Source organism: Saccopteryx bilineata, chromosome 9 (genome assembly GCF_036850765.1).
Source record: "Saccopteryx bilineata isolate mSacBil1 chromosome 9, mSacBil1_pri_phased_curated, whole genome shotgun sequence".
Lineage (NCBI taxonomy): Eukaryota > Metazoa > Chordata > Mammalia > Chiroptera > Emballonuridae > Saccopteryx > Saccopteryx bilineata.
Window position 1 is genome coordinate 3,318,979 of NC_089498.1, and position 21,024 is coordinate 3,340,002.

Below are 21,024 nucleotides of genomic sequence, written 5' to 3' on the forward strand. Positions count from 1 at the left end.
GATGCTCTGCCCATCTGGGGTGTTGCTCTGTTGCAATCAGAGCCATTCTAGCACCTGAGGCAGAGGCCACAGAGCCATCCTCAGCACCCGGGCCAACTTTGCTCCAATGGAGCCTTGGCTGCGGGAGGGGAAGAGAGAGACAGAGAGGAAGGAGAGGGGGAGGGGTGGAGAAGCAGATGGGCGCTTCTCCTGTGTGCCCTGGCTGGGAATCGAACCTGGGACTCCTGCATGCCAGGCCAACGCTCTACCACTGAGCAAACCGGCCAGGGCCTCTAATCTGTTTTTAAGAAAGATGCTTACATTGTACAACACATTGTTTGCTCTGCTGCCCTGACAGAATCTCTGTTGCCATTATGGTTATTGGCTCTGCAACATTCCGTGGAGTTTTGGTTAGCTGATGTCTGGGAAAGTATTGCTTCACCTTTTGTACTGTGTTTAAGGTTTGTTTAGGTACATAAACACTCAGTATCATGGACCAACTGCCCCCGTGTTCAGGTAACACTGTGCGAGTTTGTGGCGTTGCGGCTCTAGGCTGTACCACATAGCCCAGGTGTGGTGTTTGCACAGAGACAAAATCACCTAACAATGCATGTCACAGAATGTACCCCGGCCGCTAGGCAGCACGTGACTGCTATTTCCTTTATTTTCTAAAGGCTCCCAATCTGATTTCAAACCACCCTACCCACCTCACTTTGGATGTCCCAGAAGAGCATAATTTGAAAGTAGACTTAAAAAATATCTTTTAACATTTTGCCAGGAGCTAAAAACACCATCATAGCTGTAAAAAACTTCTGTTCCTAGACAACCTAAGTGAGCAGGGAGCCATTCAAGCAATCCTGTTTGGGACAGGAGTCTTCCTGCGAGCTACATCATTTATTCAAGCGTGTGCTTTTCTTAACCAAGTGAATGGCCACGCCTGAAATCACGTGGACTTCTCGGCTGTCAGGCACTTCCCCTGACTTGGGTCAAAGGCAGTGGGAGGGGTGGAAGATGAAGCCAGGATGCAGCTCACAGACTTATTCAAATGTATAGGAAAATGGGTATTTTGTATATATTAATATTCATAAACTTATTCAATGCCATCTGCTTTTTTGGACTCATTAGCAGTCTATTTTATTCTTTTAAAAATAAAACCCAGCTAAGAATACATGGACTTTTAAATAGACAGGTGGGAAATTTATTTAAAGTTAACTGATACATTAAAAAATTTTACTCATATACTGGTTAAAATCATTAAAAATAGGGTAGACATACAGTTGTTTCTTAATTGACTTTATCTTACATCTTGCATATTTAAAAAATATCAAACATGTAAATATGTATGTTTATAGTTAGGGAAAATTTTTCATAAATTTAAAGTAAAACTACTAATAATTTTGCTAAAAGCAAAGGCACTTATTCATACAAAATACACATTCACAAGACAAACGACTTTAATTTGGAGGCTCTTAACCAGAACTGAGAGAGAGCTGTGAGCCCCTGAGAACCACACAATGCCCACATGCGTTCTGCCCTAGAGAGAGGCTTGCAAAGGGAGGTCATTAATCCAGCCAATCAGGTCAATCAGCAAATAATTGCACGTATTCTGTCACTTGTCTATTTGCACTCAAGGCTGTAAATCAGGCACTAGAAATCTGCTCAAGAACAAAGTAATATTCCATGTAATAAAGCGACATTAAAGCGCCATGTGGAGACTCACGCTGCCATTCCCGTCCACTAAGCTGCCCCGCCGCCCGCTGGTGCTGTGTGGGCGCACCCCGTGGCCTGCACGGTGAGCCGACTCAGTCACCTCGGGAAAGAGCAGCAGCAGCGACGCCAGGTGAGTCCAATGGAAAGACTCACACCAGACAGGATGTCCTGTGCCCTCACTACGTGCCCGGCACTGGGCTGCCTCACAACAGCCTCGGGAGGCGGACAGGGTCGTCACCTCATTTCACAGAGGAGAAGCGGAGGCCTCTGGATGTGCTGACGTGTCACCTGCGTGACATTCATCTAGACCAGTGGCCCCCAACTCCCGGGCTGCAGACCGATACCGGTCCGTGGGCCATTTGGTACCGGTCCGCAGAGAAAGAATAAGTAACTTACATTATTTCCGTTTTATTTATATTTAAGTCTGAACGATGTTTTATTTTAAAAAAATGACCAGATTCCCTCTGTTACATCTGTCTAAGACTCACTCTTGACGCTTGTCTCGGTCACGTGATACATTTATCCATCCCACCCTAAAGGCTGGGCCGTGAAAATATTTTGACATTAAACTGGTCCGTGGCGCAAAATAGGTTGGGGACCACTGATCTAGACCACCTGCCCACCTTGGACCAAAATCCTTCTAATGATGACCCTGAAAACTCATGAAAGAGCCATATGTTTTGGAAGTTCCTGACCAATGTGAACCGGATTTAGAGTCTAGAATTCATGGAGAACAGAGAGCCATATGTCCTCTTGCAGCCAATTCATAATAGCTGCTGCTCTTCTTTGGCAGTAATATGTAAACACAAATGGTTTTTAGTATTCAGGTCTCCAGAGATCAGGTTAACTCCTTCAATTATTCTTGTTCCGTAACTTGGATATTCAAGAAGACTTTCCTAAACTAGGCACCCCTTGGGTTCACCCTATAATGTAAACAGCCAGGTTGTAACTGCTCCTTACTCTGTTAGGGAACAGACCACGTTCCATGCACCATAAACCCAAAGAGCCACCTTTAAAATCTGTAATAGTTCCAAAGACAGCGAAGTAATTTTCTGGTTTGGGGAATTAATGTGATTAGGTTACAGAGAGGGGGAGAATCTGAAAGGTGAGAACAATCTTACCGAAGTCTGCAAATGCCGACTGTCCAACCACCAACGTATTCTGAGGTTTCTCAAAGACAGTTCTGATAGAGAAGTCTCCTTCCTGTTAAAGGCAGAACATTCTGCATTAGACCATCACAATTCATATCGTCAAGTGTGAAATAGAGCATTTTAACTAAAGCAGGAAATAAACGATTTTAGGCTTTTGTTGTACTGCACAAAAACCACCCAATCTCCGGTTCCCCGGTTACCACACACCGGTTCCCCGGTTACCACACACGACAGGAAGCGCTCGGAGCTGAGGGAAGGCGCACCCGGACCGCTCTCCCCGCTGTAAGCCGGCACGGCGTCCTTTCCTGAATCAGCACGTAATTTCAGATGTACCGTTGCCCTCTTCTCGTACCACAGAAGGTTTTGGAAGTTTTCAGAACTTTATAAAATAGCTCCTACCTTCAAAGGGCTGACATTCAGTTGGGAGATATGATCTAAAGCAGTGGTTCCCAATCTTTTTTGGGCCACGGACCAGTTTAATGTCAGAAAATATTTTCACGGACCGGCCTTTAGGGTGGGATGGATAAATGTATCACGTGACCGAGACAAGCGTCAAGAGTGAGTCTTAGACGGATGTATTAGAGGGAATCTGGTCATCTTTTAAAAATAAAACATCGTTCAGACTTAAATATAAATAAAACGGAAATAATGTAAGTTATTTATTCTTTCTCTGTGGACTGATACCAAATGGCCCATGGACCGGTACCGGTCCACGGCCCGGGGGTTGGGGACCACCGATCTAAATCAATGTTTTTCAACCAGTGGTCAATGGACTGGTGCCCAGTAATTTTGTGCTGATCCATGAAAGAGCTCACCACCCTGATGTGTATGAGGATTCTGTAATCTTAGCTGAGTTCACTTGTGCTTGGGGTGATTTCACTTGTGCTTAGTGCTCCCCAAAATAATTCTATATATTTTCACTGGTCCCCAAGTGTAAAAAGGTTAAAAAAACTAATGATCTAAATCAGGAAAAGTCAATTTCTGAAGGTAACTTATGAGTTGTACGAATAAGTAGCAAAGACTCTATTATGTTTTACAGATTTCAAGGGGTCAATGCAGACATGATCCTCAGATGAGATGAGAATTACACTGATTCCGAAAGGGCCCATGCCCTGTCAGCTCCAGCTAACGGGGGGGGGGGGGGGGGACCAGAGGGAGAAAAGGGCTCCAGGGACTGTCTGTCCTACCCAGCTATCCTTGCAAAGCGGAGCACACGCCCCATTTGACTTGTGAAAATCATACGCACTTCTTCAAATAGTTGCCTTTCCTTTAAGTAATGTTACATCACTACAGAAAAAAAATGAACCACAACACAAATCTGGGATTTTGAACTCTCAGGTTTACACAGAGGTCTCTTATGGACGTCTCTACTTACTATCTGATACGCTGACTTTGATTCCTACGTCTTTATAGAGGACACCTGGACATTTAAAATCTTAAAAACGCCTGACCGGGCGGTGGCGCAGTGGATAGAGCGTCGGACTGGGATGCAGAGGATCCGGGTTCAAGACCCTGAGATCGCCAGCTTGAGTGAGGGCTCATCTGGTTTGAGGAAAAGCCCACCAGCTTGAACCCAAGGTCGCTGGCTCCAGCAAGGGGTTACTCGGTCTGCTGAAAGCCCGCGGTCAAGGCACATATGAGAAAGCAATCAATGAACAACTAAGGTGTTGCAACGTGCAATGAAAAACTAATGATTGATGCTTCTCATCTCTCTTTGTTCCTGTCTGTCTGTCCCTGTCTATCCCTCTCTCTGACTCACTCTCTATCTCTGTAAAAAAAAAATAAATAAATAAAAATAAAATCTTAAAAACGTTTTTTCTTCTTTGCTCCTCCAAGGATTTGTTCCTCTACTGCAAATCTGCAAGTTAGTTTCAGAAATCCTCTGACATGTACAGAGGAAGCCACTGCTGCAGGGACAGCGTGCAGACCAGACGCTTGAGGACCACGGCAGAGTGCCTAAGACCAGTCTGCGACGGGCACTGCTCCAGCCGTGCTGGCGCTCCATCATCCACACGCTGACACGTCTCCCTACACTACTAAGGTATCTGATGACTTTTCTACAGAAATCTTATTTCTGTAGGTGTCTTAAACCTCAGGACCCCCCTCCGCTGTCACTGGGGCACCTGAAACTACAGTGGAGATCTACCAAAGTTGCCGAATTACTAACCACAGAGTCAGGTGCTTTTTGCATTTTAGAAAGATCAGAGAGCACTGAGTAGAGAGGGGACATGATTCTAGAATGAATAGAAAAATCTCTCTTAAAATACATCAGCCTCATAGAACACGAAGTTGAATACCAACCCATATGCCGACTCAAGTGAACAAACTGCCCGCTGAAGTTGTTAAAACTTAGCAAGTGTTATCTAGAATGTGACCTCATGATGCGTCTCCATGGAGAAATAGGGAGTACGTCCAGTGAGCCACCTCCTGTCTTCAGGTCTGAGAAGCCCCAGTCACTGGGAACCTCAGCGCAAGAAGAGCAGTGAAGACCCTCCTCTCGTCACTGGGGAAAGAGACTCCGCCCGCCCGCGCGGCAGCGAGAGCCACCGGATGCGTTGGGCGTGTGGCGTAACTGGGCACTATCACCACGACCGTTACTTTTCTTCACTGCACTGGGCAGTCCAAGCCTGTATGTATAACTTAATTTCCACTCAGATTAGCGTCAGCTTTGTATGTAAAGTTTGATAAATGATCCACTCAACTTCACCATTAGTGTTACTGCCCTTGGTAGAAGCCACGCGTTAAGGTGACACACGACTCCCCTCTGCGCCTGTTTAATGCAGGAAAGTGAATGCGGTCAGGGCTCGCTCATACCGACAGGGCAGGACGGCCTGGTGGGCAGGGAACCAGACACCACGTCCCAGGCCTGCTCTCCCTTCGGGACAGCCACCTCCCGCTCTGGGTCTCTGTTCTCTGACTGTCAGAAGAGGGAAATGTACTATTTGTGGAGTGACAGATGACAAAGCGCTCTGCATAACATGACGCTGTCGGGCACTTAGCTGTTGGCAGTCCTGTGCTCATGAGCTGCAGGCACTGTTCTCAGGGCTGCTCCGGGGGCCCATCCAGCCCAGTCTGTCCCAGTCTCCACCATGCTGTCCCTACGGCCTCCACTGTGCTCCGGCAGCCCACAGGGCCAGCTCACTGGGGTTCTGCAGCAGCAACGTCCTCTGTCTGCGTGGGTTTGAAAGATCGCATGCTGACTGCAGGGTAGAAGTTCTAGAGACACTCCCTGCTCAGCTCCCAGCTCCACTCTCGCTTAGCCTGGAGACCTGAGGAAGGTAGTTTCAATCTATTTATCTCTAAAATGTATTTGCACGAGGGTTTTGTGAGGATCAGGGAGGCAATGCGCAGGAACTGCTTACGAGCACGTGTGCTCAGTATGCCTGGTTAGCATTCCCATCACACCACTGTTTCTGCCGCCACAACCGCCAGCACTGAAGCAGTGAGCCCACGGCCACAGCAGGGTGGCGACCCGCCATTTCCTGCCTGAGTCCCAACCACAGGGCTATGCTGTGACAAGTACCTTCTCTTGGCTGACCGCCTATGCTCTGGCCTGCCTGTGTTAATACTTAATGTTAAAACTGCTATAATCAGGCCCTGGCCGGTTGGCTCAGTGGTAGAGCGTCGGCCTGGCATTCAGAAGTCCCGGGTTCGATTCCCGGCCAGGGCACACAGGAGAAGCGCCCATCTGCTTCTCCACCCCTCCCCTTCTCCTTCCTCTCTGTCTCTCTCTTCCCCTCCCGCAGCCAAGGCTCCAATGGAACAAAAGATGGCCCAGGCGCTGGGGATGGCTCCTTGGCCTCTGCCCCAGGCGCTAGAGTGGCTCTGGTTGCGACAGAGCGACGCCCCGGATGGGCAGAGCATCGCCCCCTGGTGGGCGTGCCGGGTGGATCCGGTCGGGCGCATGCGGGGAGTCTGTCTGACTGCCTCCCCGTTTCCAGCTTCAGAAAAATACAAAAAAAAAACCCTGCTATAATCATAATGTTAAAAAAATGACAAGGAAGCAATATATGACGATCTAATCTAAGATCATTATCCACATCTTTTTTATTTATTTTTTTTATTTGTTCATTTTAGAGAGGAGAGAGAGAGAGAGACAGAGAGGGGGGAGGAGCTGGAAGCATCAACTCCCATATGTGCCTTGACCAGGCAAGCCCAGGGTTTTGAACCAGCAACCTCAGCATTTCCAGGTCGACGCTTTATCCACTGCGCCACCACAGGTCAGGCCTATCCACATCTTTATTCATGGTGTTCTGTCCTCCAGGGGACACTGGACGATGTACGAGACATCTGATTGTCCTGGTTGGGGATGCTCACTAGTATCGGAGTGAGTACAGGCCAGAACACTGTGCTGCTGGACAGCCTGCAGTGCACAGGACAGCCGCTGTGCTACTGGACAGCCTGCAGTGCACAGGACAGCCCGCAGTGCACAGGACAGCCGCTGTGCTGCTGGACAGTCTGCAGTGCACAGGACAGCCGCTATGCTGCTGGACAGTCTGCAGTGCACAGGACAGCCTGCAGTGCACAGGACAGCCCGCAGTGCACAGGACAGCCGCTGTGCTGCTGGACAGTCTGCAGTGCACAGGACAGCCTGCAGTGCACAGGACAGCCTGCAGTGCACAGGACAGCCGCTGTGCTGCTGGACAGTCTGCAGTGCACAGGACAGCCTGCAGTGCACAGGACAGCCGCTGTGCTGCTGGACAGTCTGCAGTGCACAGGACAGCCCGCAGTGCACAGGACAGCCCGCAGTGCACAGGACAGCCCGCAGTGCACAGGACAGCCGCTGTGCTGCTGGACAGTCTGCAGTGCACAGGACAGCCCGCAGTGCACAGGACAGCCCGCAGTGCACAGGACAGCCGCTGTGCTGCTGGACAGTCTGCAGTGCACAGGACAGCCCGCAGTGCACAGGACAGCCCGCAGTGCACAGGACAGCCCGCAGTGCACAGGACAGCCGCTGTGCTGCTGGACAGTCTGCAGTGCACAGGACAGCCTGCAGTGCACAGGACAGCCGCAGTGCTGCTGGACAGCCCGCAGTGCACAGGACAGCCGCAGTGCACAGGACAGCCCGCAGTGCACAGGACAGTCTGTAGTGCATAGGACAGCCCGCAGTGCACAGGACAGCCCGCAGTGCACAGGACAGCCTGCAGTGCACAGGACAGTCTGTAGTGCATAGGACAGTCTGTAGTGCACAGGACAGCCCGCAGTGCACAGGACAGCCCGCAGTGCACAGGACAGCCTGCAGTGCACAGGACAGTCTGTAGTGCATAGGACAGCCCGCAGTGCACAGGACAGCCCTCAGTGCACAGGACAGCCCCTCAATGAATATGTGATCGGAGGTGGCAATCGTGCGGACACCAGTGATGCTGAGGGTGGCAGTGCTGCCTTCTCCTCTTAATCTCCCTCCATGACCCTCAGTGACCCTCATCCTTGAGCTCTGGGCCAACATTTCTAACCACTCCCTGGATAGGTCTCTTATCTAAAATCTTTGTTTTCTTTTATCCAAGTTACATATTTCCTTTTGCTTTTTCCCTACCTGCCACCAGCATAAAACACGTTACCCTCGTGTTACTGGTCACCCTGTCCTCCCACGTTCATCCTTTCTTATCCCTTCCTGACATTTCTTCCTTTTGTCCTTCACCTCCTTCCTAGGTTATGGCAGACAACACCTGAGCCATCTCCTCACCTCTGCATGCTCCACCCCCCCAAGACATCAGAACCACACTAGCTGCGATAAGGAAGGCTCCGTGCTTCTCACTCACTCCTAAACCCTCTAAAAGCTTATAAATATAAATAAATTTTAAAAAGATCAAATTACTTAATTTAGAAGTCAAAGTCTTTGCTGGCCTGTGGAAATCAATTTTTTTTTTTTTTTCTGAAATGAGAAGTGGGGAGGCAGTCAGACAGACTCCCACATGCGCCTGACCGGGATCCACCCGGCACGCCCACCAGGGAACGATGCTCTGTCCATCTGGGGCGTCACTCTGTTGCAACAAGAGCCATTCTAGTGCCTGGGGCAGAGGCCAAGGAGCTATCCTCAGCGCCCAGGCCATCTTTGCTCCAATGGAGCCTCGGCTGCGGGAGGGGAAGAGAGAGACAGAGAGGAAGGAGAGGGGGAGGGGTGGAGAAGCAGATGGGTGCTTCTCCTGTGTACCCTGGCCGGGAATCGAACCTGGGACTTCCACACGCTGGGCAGACACTCTACCACTGAGCCAACCAGCCAGGGCCTCGTAACCAATTCTTCTAATATCACCTTCCAGTCTTTCCACGTCCTGGCCTCAGACCAGCCACCTTCTCCTCTCTGCAAGGTCCCGTGCTTCTGGTGCGTGCCCCAGCCTGCCTCCTCCTGTCTCCTCCGACCACTTCGTCAGCCCTGTTCCTCTGCCCCAGCTCTTTCAAACATCACATCTCTCTTTGAAGGCTTCCCTAACAGTCCTGGGAGGTGCACCTCTGATGGGAGGCTTGCCGCTCCTGTCACAGCAGCCAGAGTGGCCACACACGTCTGCCCTGCTGCTGGCCCACAGCCCTACTCCCCTCTGCCCCCAGAGCGCCACTGTGGGCCGTGTGCACGACGGACACGCGGACAGGACTCGCTGCAGAATCTGCTGTGACGGGTTCTGGTCAAGTAGCGCGTTACTGCAGACGGTCCCACCTCTAGCTGAAAACGACCCTCCTCTCTATCTGAACTAGGGATTCTGAGTCTACCTTTGCCCTCGTGTGCAGTCCTGGGTACCGGGCACTGTACTGACCCAGCTGTTCCAGAGCAAGACCAACCCTTCGTGTCTACCGTCCCGTAGACAACTTTTCAGTCTTCTTTAAAGGAAACAAGAATAAAGGGAAAGGAAGACCCCAGTCCAAGTCTGGTCTCTCACAAGGACTCTCCTCTACTCGGCTGGCCCCTCTGTTCCGGTGAGCCAGCCCAGGCTGGAGGACTTCATGTCCTGAGAAGCACCTCATGATTTCCTGTATACATTACATCTATTTGCAGTGAGGCCTCCCTCGCCCAACAGACCAAGTTAATCAAGAAAAATGATTAATTTTCAAATGTTTAATACCTCAAGGTTCACCTGCATATTACTTTCAAGGCCGCCTGAAAACACACATCCCCGGCAGTGGGGGAGTCAGTGACGGCAAGCCTTAAGGACACAACCACCCTATTTCTATCGTCAGGAAAACAAATGCAGTTACATTTCTTAAAAAGGCAACACAATAAACAAGGGTCCATCTTGCAGAGTCTCGACCTGAAGTGGCGGCAGCACCCAGGGCCCCGCCCCGTGTTGGCCAGGAGGCTCGCCGCATGGTGCCAGGAGGGGATCTCCCTCCTCCAGCTGCTGCTTCGCATTTCCCAGACCTGCTTATTTCTCCATCAGTAATTTTGTAAACAGCTGTACGTGTGATGGGTTTAATATGGATCGAATACAAGACAACCGATAAGAAACGGGTGGAAGTCAGCGGTCTAAAACCAACACCTGTAAAGCAGCTGTGCTGTGCCCCTGACCCACGCGGCTGCACTGAGCCTCTGCACACGGCCCGTGGGGGACATCCCGCTGCCCGAATGCCACAGCAGGAGTGAGGCTCCATGCCCGGCCGTGACTCGGTGCCTGCCAGTCGGCTGACCCGGCCTAGCCTCAAGTCCTGTCCCCTGCGGTGCAGCCCAGAGCTCAGCTCTAAGGTGGGGGTGATTTAGTCTTCATCAAAAAAATGCTGTTTCGTACACTCTATATTAAGCCAAAAATAAAATAAAATAAAATCATGACATCTGTTTGGGCATCTTATATTGCAATTTATATATGTATATGTAGAAAGGCATTTTAATCTTGGTCAACTTGGTCAACTTGGCAATTAAGTTCAGTATCTGTTTTCTTATTTTATTTTTTATATAAGCCTGAAGGCAAGGAGAAAATATTAGTCTTTTAAAAGGGGTTTTCTTCAATAAAGCATCATGCCGACAAATTCAATGACAGTGCCCTCTCTCGCCAGCTGACAGGCAGCCCGGCGGGGCCCTGCGAACACACACATCAGGGCTGACTGATTGGTTTAATCGGCAGTCGCGTCTGACAGCCCGCAGAGGGGCCGGCGCTGGATGAGTCACTTCCTCCAGTGACATTCAGCAGCTTGAATGCAGCAATGCAACCGAAGGCTCTTAAAGTTGTTCTGGTTATTGTTGAAACCAACAGGTCAAGTGATTACTTTCCTTGTATTTTCTAAAATTGTGTGCTCTTACCGAACGCCGCCGTTTAAAAGTGCTTGAAAGAAAAGATTTCTTACCACATTTTCCCATATCTCAAACTGGAAGGTACCGGAGGCAGACAACGTCGTGAGGAATAAATCTGGGAGGAAAATAATCGGACGGTCAGTTTTGTTACAGATGTGCACATTTAAAAACAGGCAGAAATGCAATACATAAGAATAGCTATTCGTGCTACTGTGCTTAAACCCTTTTAAAATTATACTTTAACGAGCTTGAGCCCATCCCAGAGAAGAAACTTGTGGACCCTGTCACTACAATCGAGGAAAAACGAGCATCTGGCATGAGTCCTCCCGCAGCATCCAGACACCAGTGAGGTCGCCTGTCACACCGCTCTCCCCCACAGGAAGGAGAGCCAGTCTGTGCAACAGAAGCCCCCCCATCCCCTGCCCGCTCGCTCTCCCCCACAGGAAGGAGAGCCAGTCTGTGCAACAGAAGCCCTCCCACCCCTGCCCCAGAGAGGCTGTCGGGCCCCAAGCAATTCTTCCCCTCCTGCAGCATCCAGGTACCAGTGAGGTCGCCTGTCACACCGCTCGCTCTCCCCCATAGAAAGGAGAGCCAGTCTGTGCAACAGAAGCCCCCCCACCCCCTGCCCCAGAGAGGCTGTTGGGCCCCAAGCAATTCTTCCCCTCCTGCAGCATCCAGGCATCAGTGAGGCCGCCTGTCACACCGCTTGCTCTCCCCCACAGGAAGGAGAGCCAGTCTGTGCAACAGAAGCCCTCCCACCCCTGCCCCAGAGAGGCTGTTGGCCCCAAGCAATCCTTCCCCTCCCGCTGTGAACTGCTCCCTGTCGGCCCTTCCTCCTGTCAAACCCTCCCCATGACCGGATGCCCCCCAATCCCCGAGCTGCTTGATAAAGCCGATGTCTTCAGTTTTACGCGGTGGACATTTGTCTTTTAACGTAAGGGAGGATATTCTGACCAGAAGCCCGTTTTGCTGTCTTGCCCTCACCCCACAGGCGGCAGGCACCTCTCTCACACTCGGCTGCAAGCACGGTTCTAAACCACAGTATTACGGCGTCCAAAGTCTTTAGCTCTTACGTTAAATGAACAGTAAGTTAGACTTCAAATTTTGTGGAGTGGAAAAGTTACCTCTGGCAATTCTAACTAAAGAAAGTTGTTCTATTGAGAAGTACAAAGACTTTAATGAAACTTCCACAAACAATAACTCAGACAGCCCACTTGGGCCAAAGCCAGATGTGCCGCAATCGCTCTTAGCAGCAGCATTTGTTACGTCTGCATGGGGACAGTTCCGTGAAGATGATTAGTTTTAAAGTGATGGGCTGACTCACAGGAATATTAAAACAATATTACTTTGTTGTGCTTTAAAACACAGAAATTATTCAGGGTGAGGTGAAGGCCGTAGCTATTTTAAAGAAACGGTTTTCTTCCCCATTAAATATGTTTAGAAAACTGTCATTCTTAATTTGTGTTTTCTGTAAAGATTTCACATGAAGCTAATTGATGTAGTAATTACAATAAAGATTTTCCAGAAAGCCCTGAGAAGCTAAGTAATTTGGTCACTTTTATTATTAGTGGAGCTCAGAACTGCAGACACAAGGAAGGGAGCCCACCCTCGCCAGTGCCCCTGCTCTCTGCATCCTTCTCGCCTCCGAGGACGTCCTGCCTCTGGATACAGAAACGTCATCCTCTAGGAAGATGATTTATTTATCTGTCTCTGTCAAACATACACTCCCAGTGAAGCGTTCTCGTCCATCCTCACCCTGGAAAACTCGCGAACGCTGCCTGAGATTTGTGTGACGACGCCCCACAGCCATTCCCCCCTTCCCCATGCGCCCGTGTGCGGCCATCAGCCTAACTAAAGCTAACCACCCCCCATTCCCCACCCCTCTTCCAGGATGGAGGGTCCACTCCTCATCAGTCACTGTCACGGGGAGGACGACCTGCCTGTGTTTCCGGGCTCATTTCCTACGGCTCCCTCCCAAGAAACTCACTCTGTAGAACCCAGTCATCCGGTGAACTAATTCTTCAAGATTAGCTCAAGTGTCCCCAACCTTCCTGCGGCCCTTCTTTCCCCTCGGCATGGCCTTCCCTCCATTGCTGCTCCACTATGATGTCTCTGTTGTCACGGTTATTGCAACATACTATGACATTCTGGTTCCATTCTGTCTGTCCTCAACTTCTTGAGGGAAGGGGTCATGCCTAATTAATTTTTATGTCTCTACGGTTCCTATGTGGTTGGAAATAGTATGAGTTCAAATGATTGCTAAATAACTAAATACTATAGATATTGCAAATTTGCTTGGGCTATCTAAAAATAGTTACTTTATTGCATCTTCAAATAGAAAGTCTTGAGAAAGAATGGTCTTATGTTAAAGCACTTCATTACAATGAGTATTATTTTTCTTAGTTATTACAATGACTACTGTCCTAAGAATGTTTAAAAGCTGTTACATTTTATATTATCTGAAGATGTGGATAACCAGCACAGGACAGTGATTAGGGATTAACAGCCACAGACATTTCTAAGAATCAAAGAGCCATGTCAATGCAAGCACTGAGCTATGTGAAAGGGGCAATTATGCTGGTATTTAATACGACACACATGAATTTGTGCAAACCGGAACCATGACACTGCTGAAATGAACCCATCTGAGGGGAAAGGAGGAGCTCCTTCACAACACGGGACCCAAGGCTCAAGGCCTAGCAGCCAGGGAGCGTCGCTGAGCCGGAAGAGCTGCCCTGTCCCCACAGAGGGCCAAGCGGAAACAGTTAGTGGGAGTGGTGGTGGCTACCGGCCCTCCATCACCATTCCCAGAAAAACGAGATGTCTTTTCTGTTGATGCTGAATTAGTCTCAAAATATTTTCATAAAAGATTATCTACTATGAGCTTCTTGTTGTTCAATTCATGTTTAGAAATTTAAAAACTAGAACACAATCTTTGCTGACTGTATTTTCATAGTTTCGCTAGCTGTTTATTAAGACTTTGAAAATCAGTGAAGTGAGATAAGGGATTGGAAGCACCTTGCCTAATTGATTTTAAAAACTCATTTCCTGGTCATGGCCAGTTGGCTCAGTGGTAGAGCATTGGCCTGGCGGGTAGAAGTCCCAGGTTCGATTCCTGGTCAGGGCACACAGGAGAAGTACCCATCTGCTTTTCCACACCTCCCCCGCTCCTTCCTCTCTGTCTCTTTCTTCCCCTCCCGCAGCCATGGCTTGAATGGTTTGAGCAAATTGGCCCTGGGCACTGAGATGGCTCCATGGCCTCGCCTCAGGTGCTAAAATAGCTCAGCTGATGAGCAATGAAGTAGTGGCCCTAGATTGGGCGCATGCAAGAGTGAGTCTGCCTCCTCACCTCTCTCACTTTAAAAAATACAAAAAACAAAACTCATTTCCCTGTTCAATTATGTACAAGGGATTAAGAAAAGTGATTTATTACATGGAGAAATGAAAATTTCCTTGCCTATAAAAGGTGGTAAGACTAAAAAATAGTTCAGATTTTCCTGTCATATCAGATCCACCCACGCATCCGACGTCCGAGCCGCTCCCTGTGCTTGGCAGTCCGCTGGGTGTTAGACACAGTGAGTGTGCCCCCGGCTGTTAGGGAGGACAGAGAGGAAGAACGCAGTGAGTGTGCCCCCCGGCTGTTAGGGAGGACACAGAGGAGGAACGCAGTGAGTGTGCCCCCGGCTGCTAAGGAGGACACAGAGGAGGAACGCAGTGAGTGTGCCCCCGGCTGTTAGGGAGGACACAGAGGAGGAACGCAGTGAGTGTGCCCCCGGCTGTTAGGGAGGACACAGAGGAGGAACGCAGTGAGTGTGCCCCCGGCTGCTAAGGAGGACACAGAGGAGGAACGCAGTGAGTGTGCCCCCGGCTGTTAGGGAGGACACAGAGGAGGAACGCAGTGAGTGTGCCCCCGGCTGTTAGGGAGGACACAGAGGAGGAACGCAGTGAGTGTGCCCCCGGCTGTTAGGGAGGACACAGAGGAGGAACGCAGTGAGTGTGCCCCCGGCTGTTAGGGAGGACACAGAGGAGGAACGCAGTGAGTGTGCCCCCGGCTGCTAGGGAGGACACAGAGGAGGAATGCAGTGAGTGTGCCCCCGGCTGTTAGGGAGGACACAGAGGAGGAACGCAGTGAGTGTGCCCCCGGCTGCTAAGGAGGACACAGAGGAGGAACGCAGTGAGTGTGCCCCCAGCTGTTAGGGAGGACACAGAGGAGGAACGCAGTGAGTGTGCCCCCAGCTGTTAGGGAGGACACAGAGGAGGAACGCAGTGAGTGTGCCCCCGGCTGCTAAGGAGGACACAGAGGAGGAACGCAGTGAGTGTGCCCCCGGCTGCTAAGGAGGACACAGAGGAGGAACGCAGTGAGTGTGCCTCCGGCTGTTAGGGAGGATACAGAGGAGGAACGCAGTGAGTGTGCCCCCGGCTGCTAAGGAGGACACAGAGGAGGAAGGGAACCCTGTGGCCAGGCTCTGCAGGACTCGAGAACTGTGTGGCAGCAGCTGAGCTGGCAGAGGCGCCCGCGGCCTGGGTGAGGGTGGGGGCTCCACTGAGGAGGAGACATTCATGCTGACCAGAAGCTTAACAGGTAAACTGCACAGTTCTAGAAGTTACCATGCTGACATCAGTGAAATGCTAGTACACCAATGTGTGACATTTTATTGTATATAAACCTCTTTATATATGAAATAAGTTATAATCAAATCATTAAAAAATTTCAAGTTGAAGCCACTTATTAAAATAAAAAGACATACTCATAGCCTCTAACTCACTCAAACACAAATATTAAGTAAAGCTTATCTTATTAATGTAATATACACACTAAGTACACTTGACAATTGAAAACCTGCTCATATAATATCCAAATTGTACAGAATAAGTTAATGACAATTCTGAGAGGTAAATACTTTCCACATACCATTCAAACTGCATAAAATCTTAGTAATAATTCTGAGAAGTATTTTCTTCAAGATTACAAAATTTGATTAAAGTAATACCTAAACTTCACATGTGAAATTGTAAATTGAAGCAGAAACAAGTACAATAATGATTAAACATGAAAATTTTAAGCACATATGAAATGCATGAGAGCTTCCTTTCAAATAGCCACATGAAATAATTTTTAAAACTCAGTGTTAATTCCAAAAGTCTATCTTTAATAAATGGAACAGACAGTTGTAATTGAACATCTTTTAACTGTCTCCTCTATCTTGGAAAAGTAAAGCTGACCTGTAATAGTAGAATGCTGTTTATAGGTCATGTTAAGAGCGTTCACTGCAATGAGGAGAGATTTAACCTTTCTTTTTTAATGTCAAAGGGCTTTACATGAGAAATCGAATATCGTCTTTTAAAACGGAAAACTGAACTAAAACACTGTGCCCAGAGTAGGAAGGGAACGGCCTGTCCAGCCAGACAGGAGAGTTCTACTGATGCTCTGTAAACTCACGACATTTTACTTATAGAATGATCTCTAACAAGCAGAACAATCTCATCCTAAAAGTCAAAAGGAATTTCAAGGGGCCCCCAAACAGCCAAAACAATCTTTAAAAAAGAACAAAGCTAGAGAACTCATACTTTCTGAGTTCAAAACTTATTACAAAGCTACAGTAATCAAAATAGTGTGATACTAACAAGAAGACTGACATAAAACCAGTGGAAAAGGATAGAGAGCCCAGAAATAAACCCTTTAATAGATGGGTTAAATGATTTCTGACACGAAAGCCGAGAACACCGAATGGGGGACAACAAGTCCTTCCTACAAGTCGCACCGAGACAGCTGAACGTCCACATGCGAACGATGCCGCGGGCCGGATCCAACTCACTTGGCCCGGAAAGTACAAAACTCTTTAAGAAAACAAGGGCAAAAGCCTCACAGCGCTGGACCTGGCAACAACTTCTTGCACAGAACATCAAAGCCACATTCTACAAAGGAAGCAACAGGTAAGCTGGACTTCATGAAAAATTTCAAAAACTGCATCAAAAGGCAGTATCAACAGAGTACAAAGGCATTCTAAAGAATGGGAGAACGTATTTGCAAATCATGTATCTGATAAAGGAATAACATTCCTTATAGAAAAACATCTAAAACTCAATAACAACAAAAACAACCTGATTAATAAATGGGCAAAGGACTTGAATAGACATTTCACCAAAGAAGATATGCAAGTGGCCAATAAATACATAAAACGAAGGTCAACAGCACTAAACATTAGGGAAGTGGAAATCAAAACTGCAAGGGAGAGAGCACATCACATCCAGTAAGATGGCTACTGTGGAGAAAACACAAAACAACAAACGTTGGCAAGCACGTGGAGAAGCCCTTGTGCACCGTTGGTGAGAATGAAAAATGGTCAAGCCATTGTGATGATGGTTCCTCAAGAAATTAAAAATGGCATCACCGTACGACCCAGCAGTTCCACTTCCGGGTACGTGCCCCAAACAGTTGAAAACATGACACAGCAGCAACAATTCAAGAAGCCGAAATGTGAAAAGTGGAAGCAAGCCAGGTGTCCACTGACGGGGGAGTGGGTAACAACAGAGGTGCTGCAGTCAAACAGTGTAATATATCAATAATTCAGCCCAGCAAAGGGAGTTCTGACAGCTGCTGCCACACGGTGACCCTTGGGAACATCAGGGTAAGTGAAAGAAGCCGGACACAAGAAGCCAAAGCCTTCATGCTCTCCTTCTGAAGAGGACACGTGGAGACACACAGAAGTGTGGCACCAGCACCTGGGGGCAGGGGCGCGGGCTGGCGCTCAATATGCATGGATTTCAGGAGGACACTATGAAAGCATGTAACGCCACTGAAACATACACTTAAAAACAGGCGGTGAATCTCTTACGTGTACAAATAAAAAACAATATAAATTTAATTTTGTTTTAGAAAAGTGACTTTATGTTACAATAAATGTAAAGTTGGTCATTAAATACAAGACCATGGAATTCTAAGCACATGTCATCCAATAGCTGCTTGTTTTGTTTCTGGGATTAATAAAACCATAAGCTACCAGAACATGTTAACAGGTCAGTGTCATTTAAGATATACTGCTTTTAATTTAAGTCTCTTTAGGTAAACTGAGTTCTTGCTAAGGAAAATGGATCGGGACGCGTCCCTCGGGGACAGTAAACACTTCACATGCTTTGGTGTGCACACGGAATGCCGTGTCCGTGAGCAGTGGGGGAGGGTCTGCAGCACCACCACCAGCGGCAGCAGGCTCTCAGAACTCATGCTTTTATGTCCGGTAGCTCATACACAATGGTTTTGTAAGAGCACTCCTTTAACTCTTTCACCTGCCTTAACATTTTTAATGATCATAAAAAATGGACTCTGGCCGCAGAGGACAGAAAAAAGTCAAGTCAGATCTAACAGAGCTGTCCTGCTGATAGAGGAGGTGCTGCTTCGCTGGGAGAGCGACGCGTATGCATGTGTGTGTGTGTGTGTGTGTGTGCATGTGTGTGCACACGTGTGTCCCGCACACTGGTCCCTGTCACTGACTGACGGGAAACACCCCACACCAGCCGCTGGCAGCTCGCAGTGCTGAGTCAGACGCCTCTCCCTCCGCCCGCTCTGCTCCCCCAGCGGCTCTGTCTGTCATCTGTCATGACTCACTGGTGCAGGCCAATTCCACTGCACAGTTTGTTTCAGAAACGAAACTCCTTCACTGTAGGGAAAAGCCACGGAAATGAACAAGACAGACTGCCTTTGGGAACTCTGACCAGTGCCGTGTTCCGGGCACCTCCCTAGAAGGAAGGGCGAGTGACCCACGGCTTGCCTGAAGCCCAGTAATGAAGGTTCTTTCAAAACACCAAACTGGAAAAAATAAAGAGGGCCTCTTAATTTGTAAGAACAGTCCTCCTAGATGCTTTTAGCTCCCTTTGGCCCACACTGTGACCACTGTGACACGTGGACACTAATGACAGGCTCAAACATTCTCAAGGCCCCCGACTCCCAGGACGGGGTCTGTGGTCCCGGTTCAGAAAGAATGAGCTCCCAGCCACTCACGTGGAGTCTATTCTCCGCCCTGTCTCGGTGGAGCCAGCCCTTCTGGTGGCAGGAGCAGGGGAGAAATGGCGCAAGGAAGTACTTCCTGTCAGGCACTTCGGTTTTGCAGGCCAGTAGGAATTTGAAAGAAGAGACCATTCTGATTACAGATAATATCCATGATGAGAAATGTCAACGTCTTGGCCAGAACAGCTGAAGTAGAATGTTAATTTTGGACCCCCCTTCACTGCACCATGCCAGTTTCAAGGTCCAGAACACCTGACATGAACAGACTTCCACGTTCATAGTCAACCAACTAGATCAGACAGAAACTGACTTTGTTCCTCTTGACTCTGACTAGAGAATCATTCCAACAAATGAAGCTCCTTGCTGTACACTCATTACACTGGGTATTAAAAAATATGACGAGTTACCACAGATCTGCTTATTATTATGTTTACTGGCATATCAGTGCGATGAACTGTCACTCAGGTCACAAGACAGCAGGTCATGCATTCTGATTGGGTGAAGTGTCCAGGCAAACAAGCTTGATCTGAAAGTTTATGTTACAGTCTTAACCCATTAAAAGATAACTCATAACAGTTAAAATGTCAGCACAGCCCTGGCCGGTTGGCTCAGTGGTAGAGCGTCGGCCTGGCGTGCAGGAGTCCCGGGTTCGATTCCTGGCCAGGGCACACAGGAGAAGCGCCCATCTGCTTCTCCACCCCTCCCCCCTCTCCTTCCTCTCTGTCTCTCTCTTCCCTTCCTGCAGCCAAGGCCCCATTGGAGCAAAGTTGGTCCGGGCGCTGAGGATGGCTCCTTGGCCTCTGCCTCAGGCACTAGAATGGCTCTGGTTGCAACAGAGCATCGCCCCCTGGTGGGCATGCCAGGTGGATCCCAGTCGGGCGCATGCGGGAGTCTGTCTGACTGCCTTCCCGTTTCCAGCTTCAGAAAAAAATAAAATAAAAATAAATAAATTAATTAAAATGTCAGCACAATTCTGTCACTTATTGATAAAGATTGAAAATTTTTAAAGAGATTAACAACCACTGTCTGTGGTATACTGTTACATTAAAAAAGTCATATAATAGAAGTAAAACATTATATTTTTATTATCATAAACTCAGTGAGAGCCTGACCAGGCGGTGGCGCAGTGGAAAGAGCATCAGACTGGGATGCCGAGGACCCAGGTTCGAGACCCCGAGGTCGCCAGCTTGAGCGTGGGCTCATCTGGTTTGAGCAAAAGCCCACCAGCTGGGACCCAAGGTCGCTGGCTCCAATAAGGGGCTACTCGGTCTGCTGAAGGCCCGCGGTCAAGGCACATATGAGAAAGCAATCAATGAACAACTAAGGTGTTGCAACTGCAATGAAAAACTAATGATTGATGCTTCTCATCTCTTTCCGTTCCTGTCTGTATGTCCCTGTCTATCCCTCTCTCTGAGTCACTCTCTGTCTCTGTAAAAAAAACAACAACAAAAAACTCAGTGAGAGCTGAGAATCTAAGGGAACCAAATGCTGTTTAAACTTTTTTTTTTTTTTTAGATTTTATTTATTCATTATAGAGAGGGGAGAGAGAGAGAGAGAGAGAGAGAGAAGGGGGGAGGAGCAGGAAGCATCAACTCCCATATGTGCCTTGACCAGGCAAGCCCAGGGTTTTGAACCGGCAACCTCAGCGTTTCCAGGTTGATGCTTTATCCACTGCGCCACCACAGGTCAGGCCCCAAATGCTGTTTAAAAATAAAGTTCCTACTCGAGTTCTATTAATAAAAATATTCTATTTCAAAATGTTATAAAAAATGCTGAGTTTCAAAAACTTTATTCCATTTATGGAGAAAATACATATTACCATTTGTGTTTATCGTCTGCAGTATGCGGGCCTGGATATCAGATTAAAACACATCTATATTCAGCAAGCAGGTGTGAAGAAATATCAAACCACATAACATAGCCTGCTACTAAATGTCACATCAGTCTCTTGGTCAAAGTCTGCCTGATGT

The 21,024-nt window shown here is 48.4% G+C and overlaps 1 protein-coding gene across 1 annotated transcript in view; it reads right to left on the minus strand.

The window, feature by feature from the left end:
• ITFG1 (integrin alpha FG-GAP repeat containing 1) overlaps positions 1 to 21,024 on the minus strand; it is a 122,302-nt gene that overhangs the window by 69,814 nt on the left and 31,464 nt on the right. Inside the window, exons 7-8 of the mRNA XM_066243157.1 lie at positions 11,106 to 11,167; positions 2,811 to 2,892 (exon numbers count right to left, since the gene is read on the minus strand). Coding sequence (XP_066099254.1) covers positions 2,811 to 2,892; positions 11,106 to 11,167 — 144 coding nt within the window. The remainder of the gene's footprint in view (positions 1 to 2,810; positions 2,893 to 11,105; positions 11,168 to 21,024) is intronic.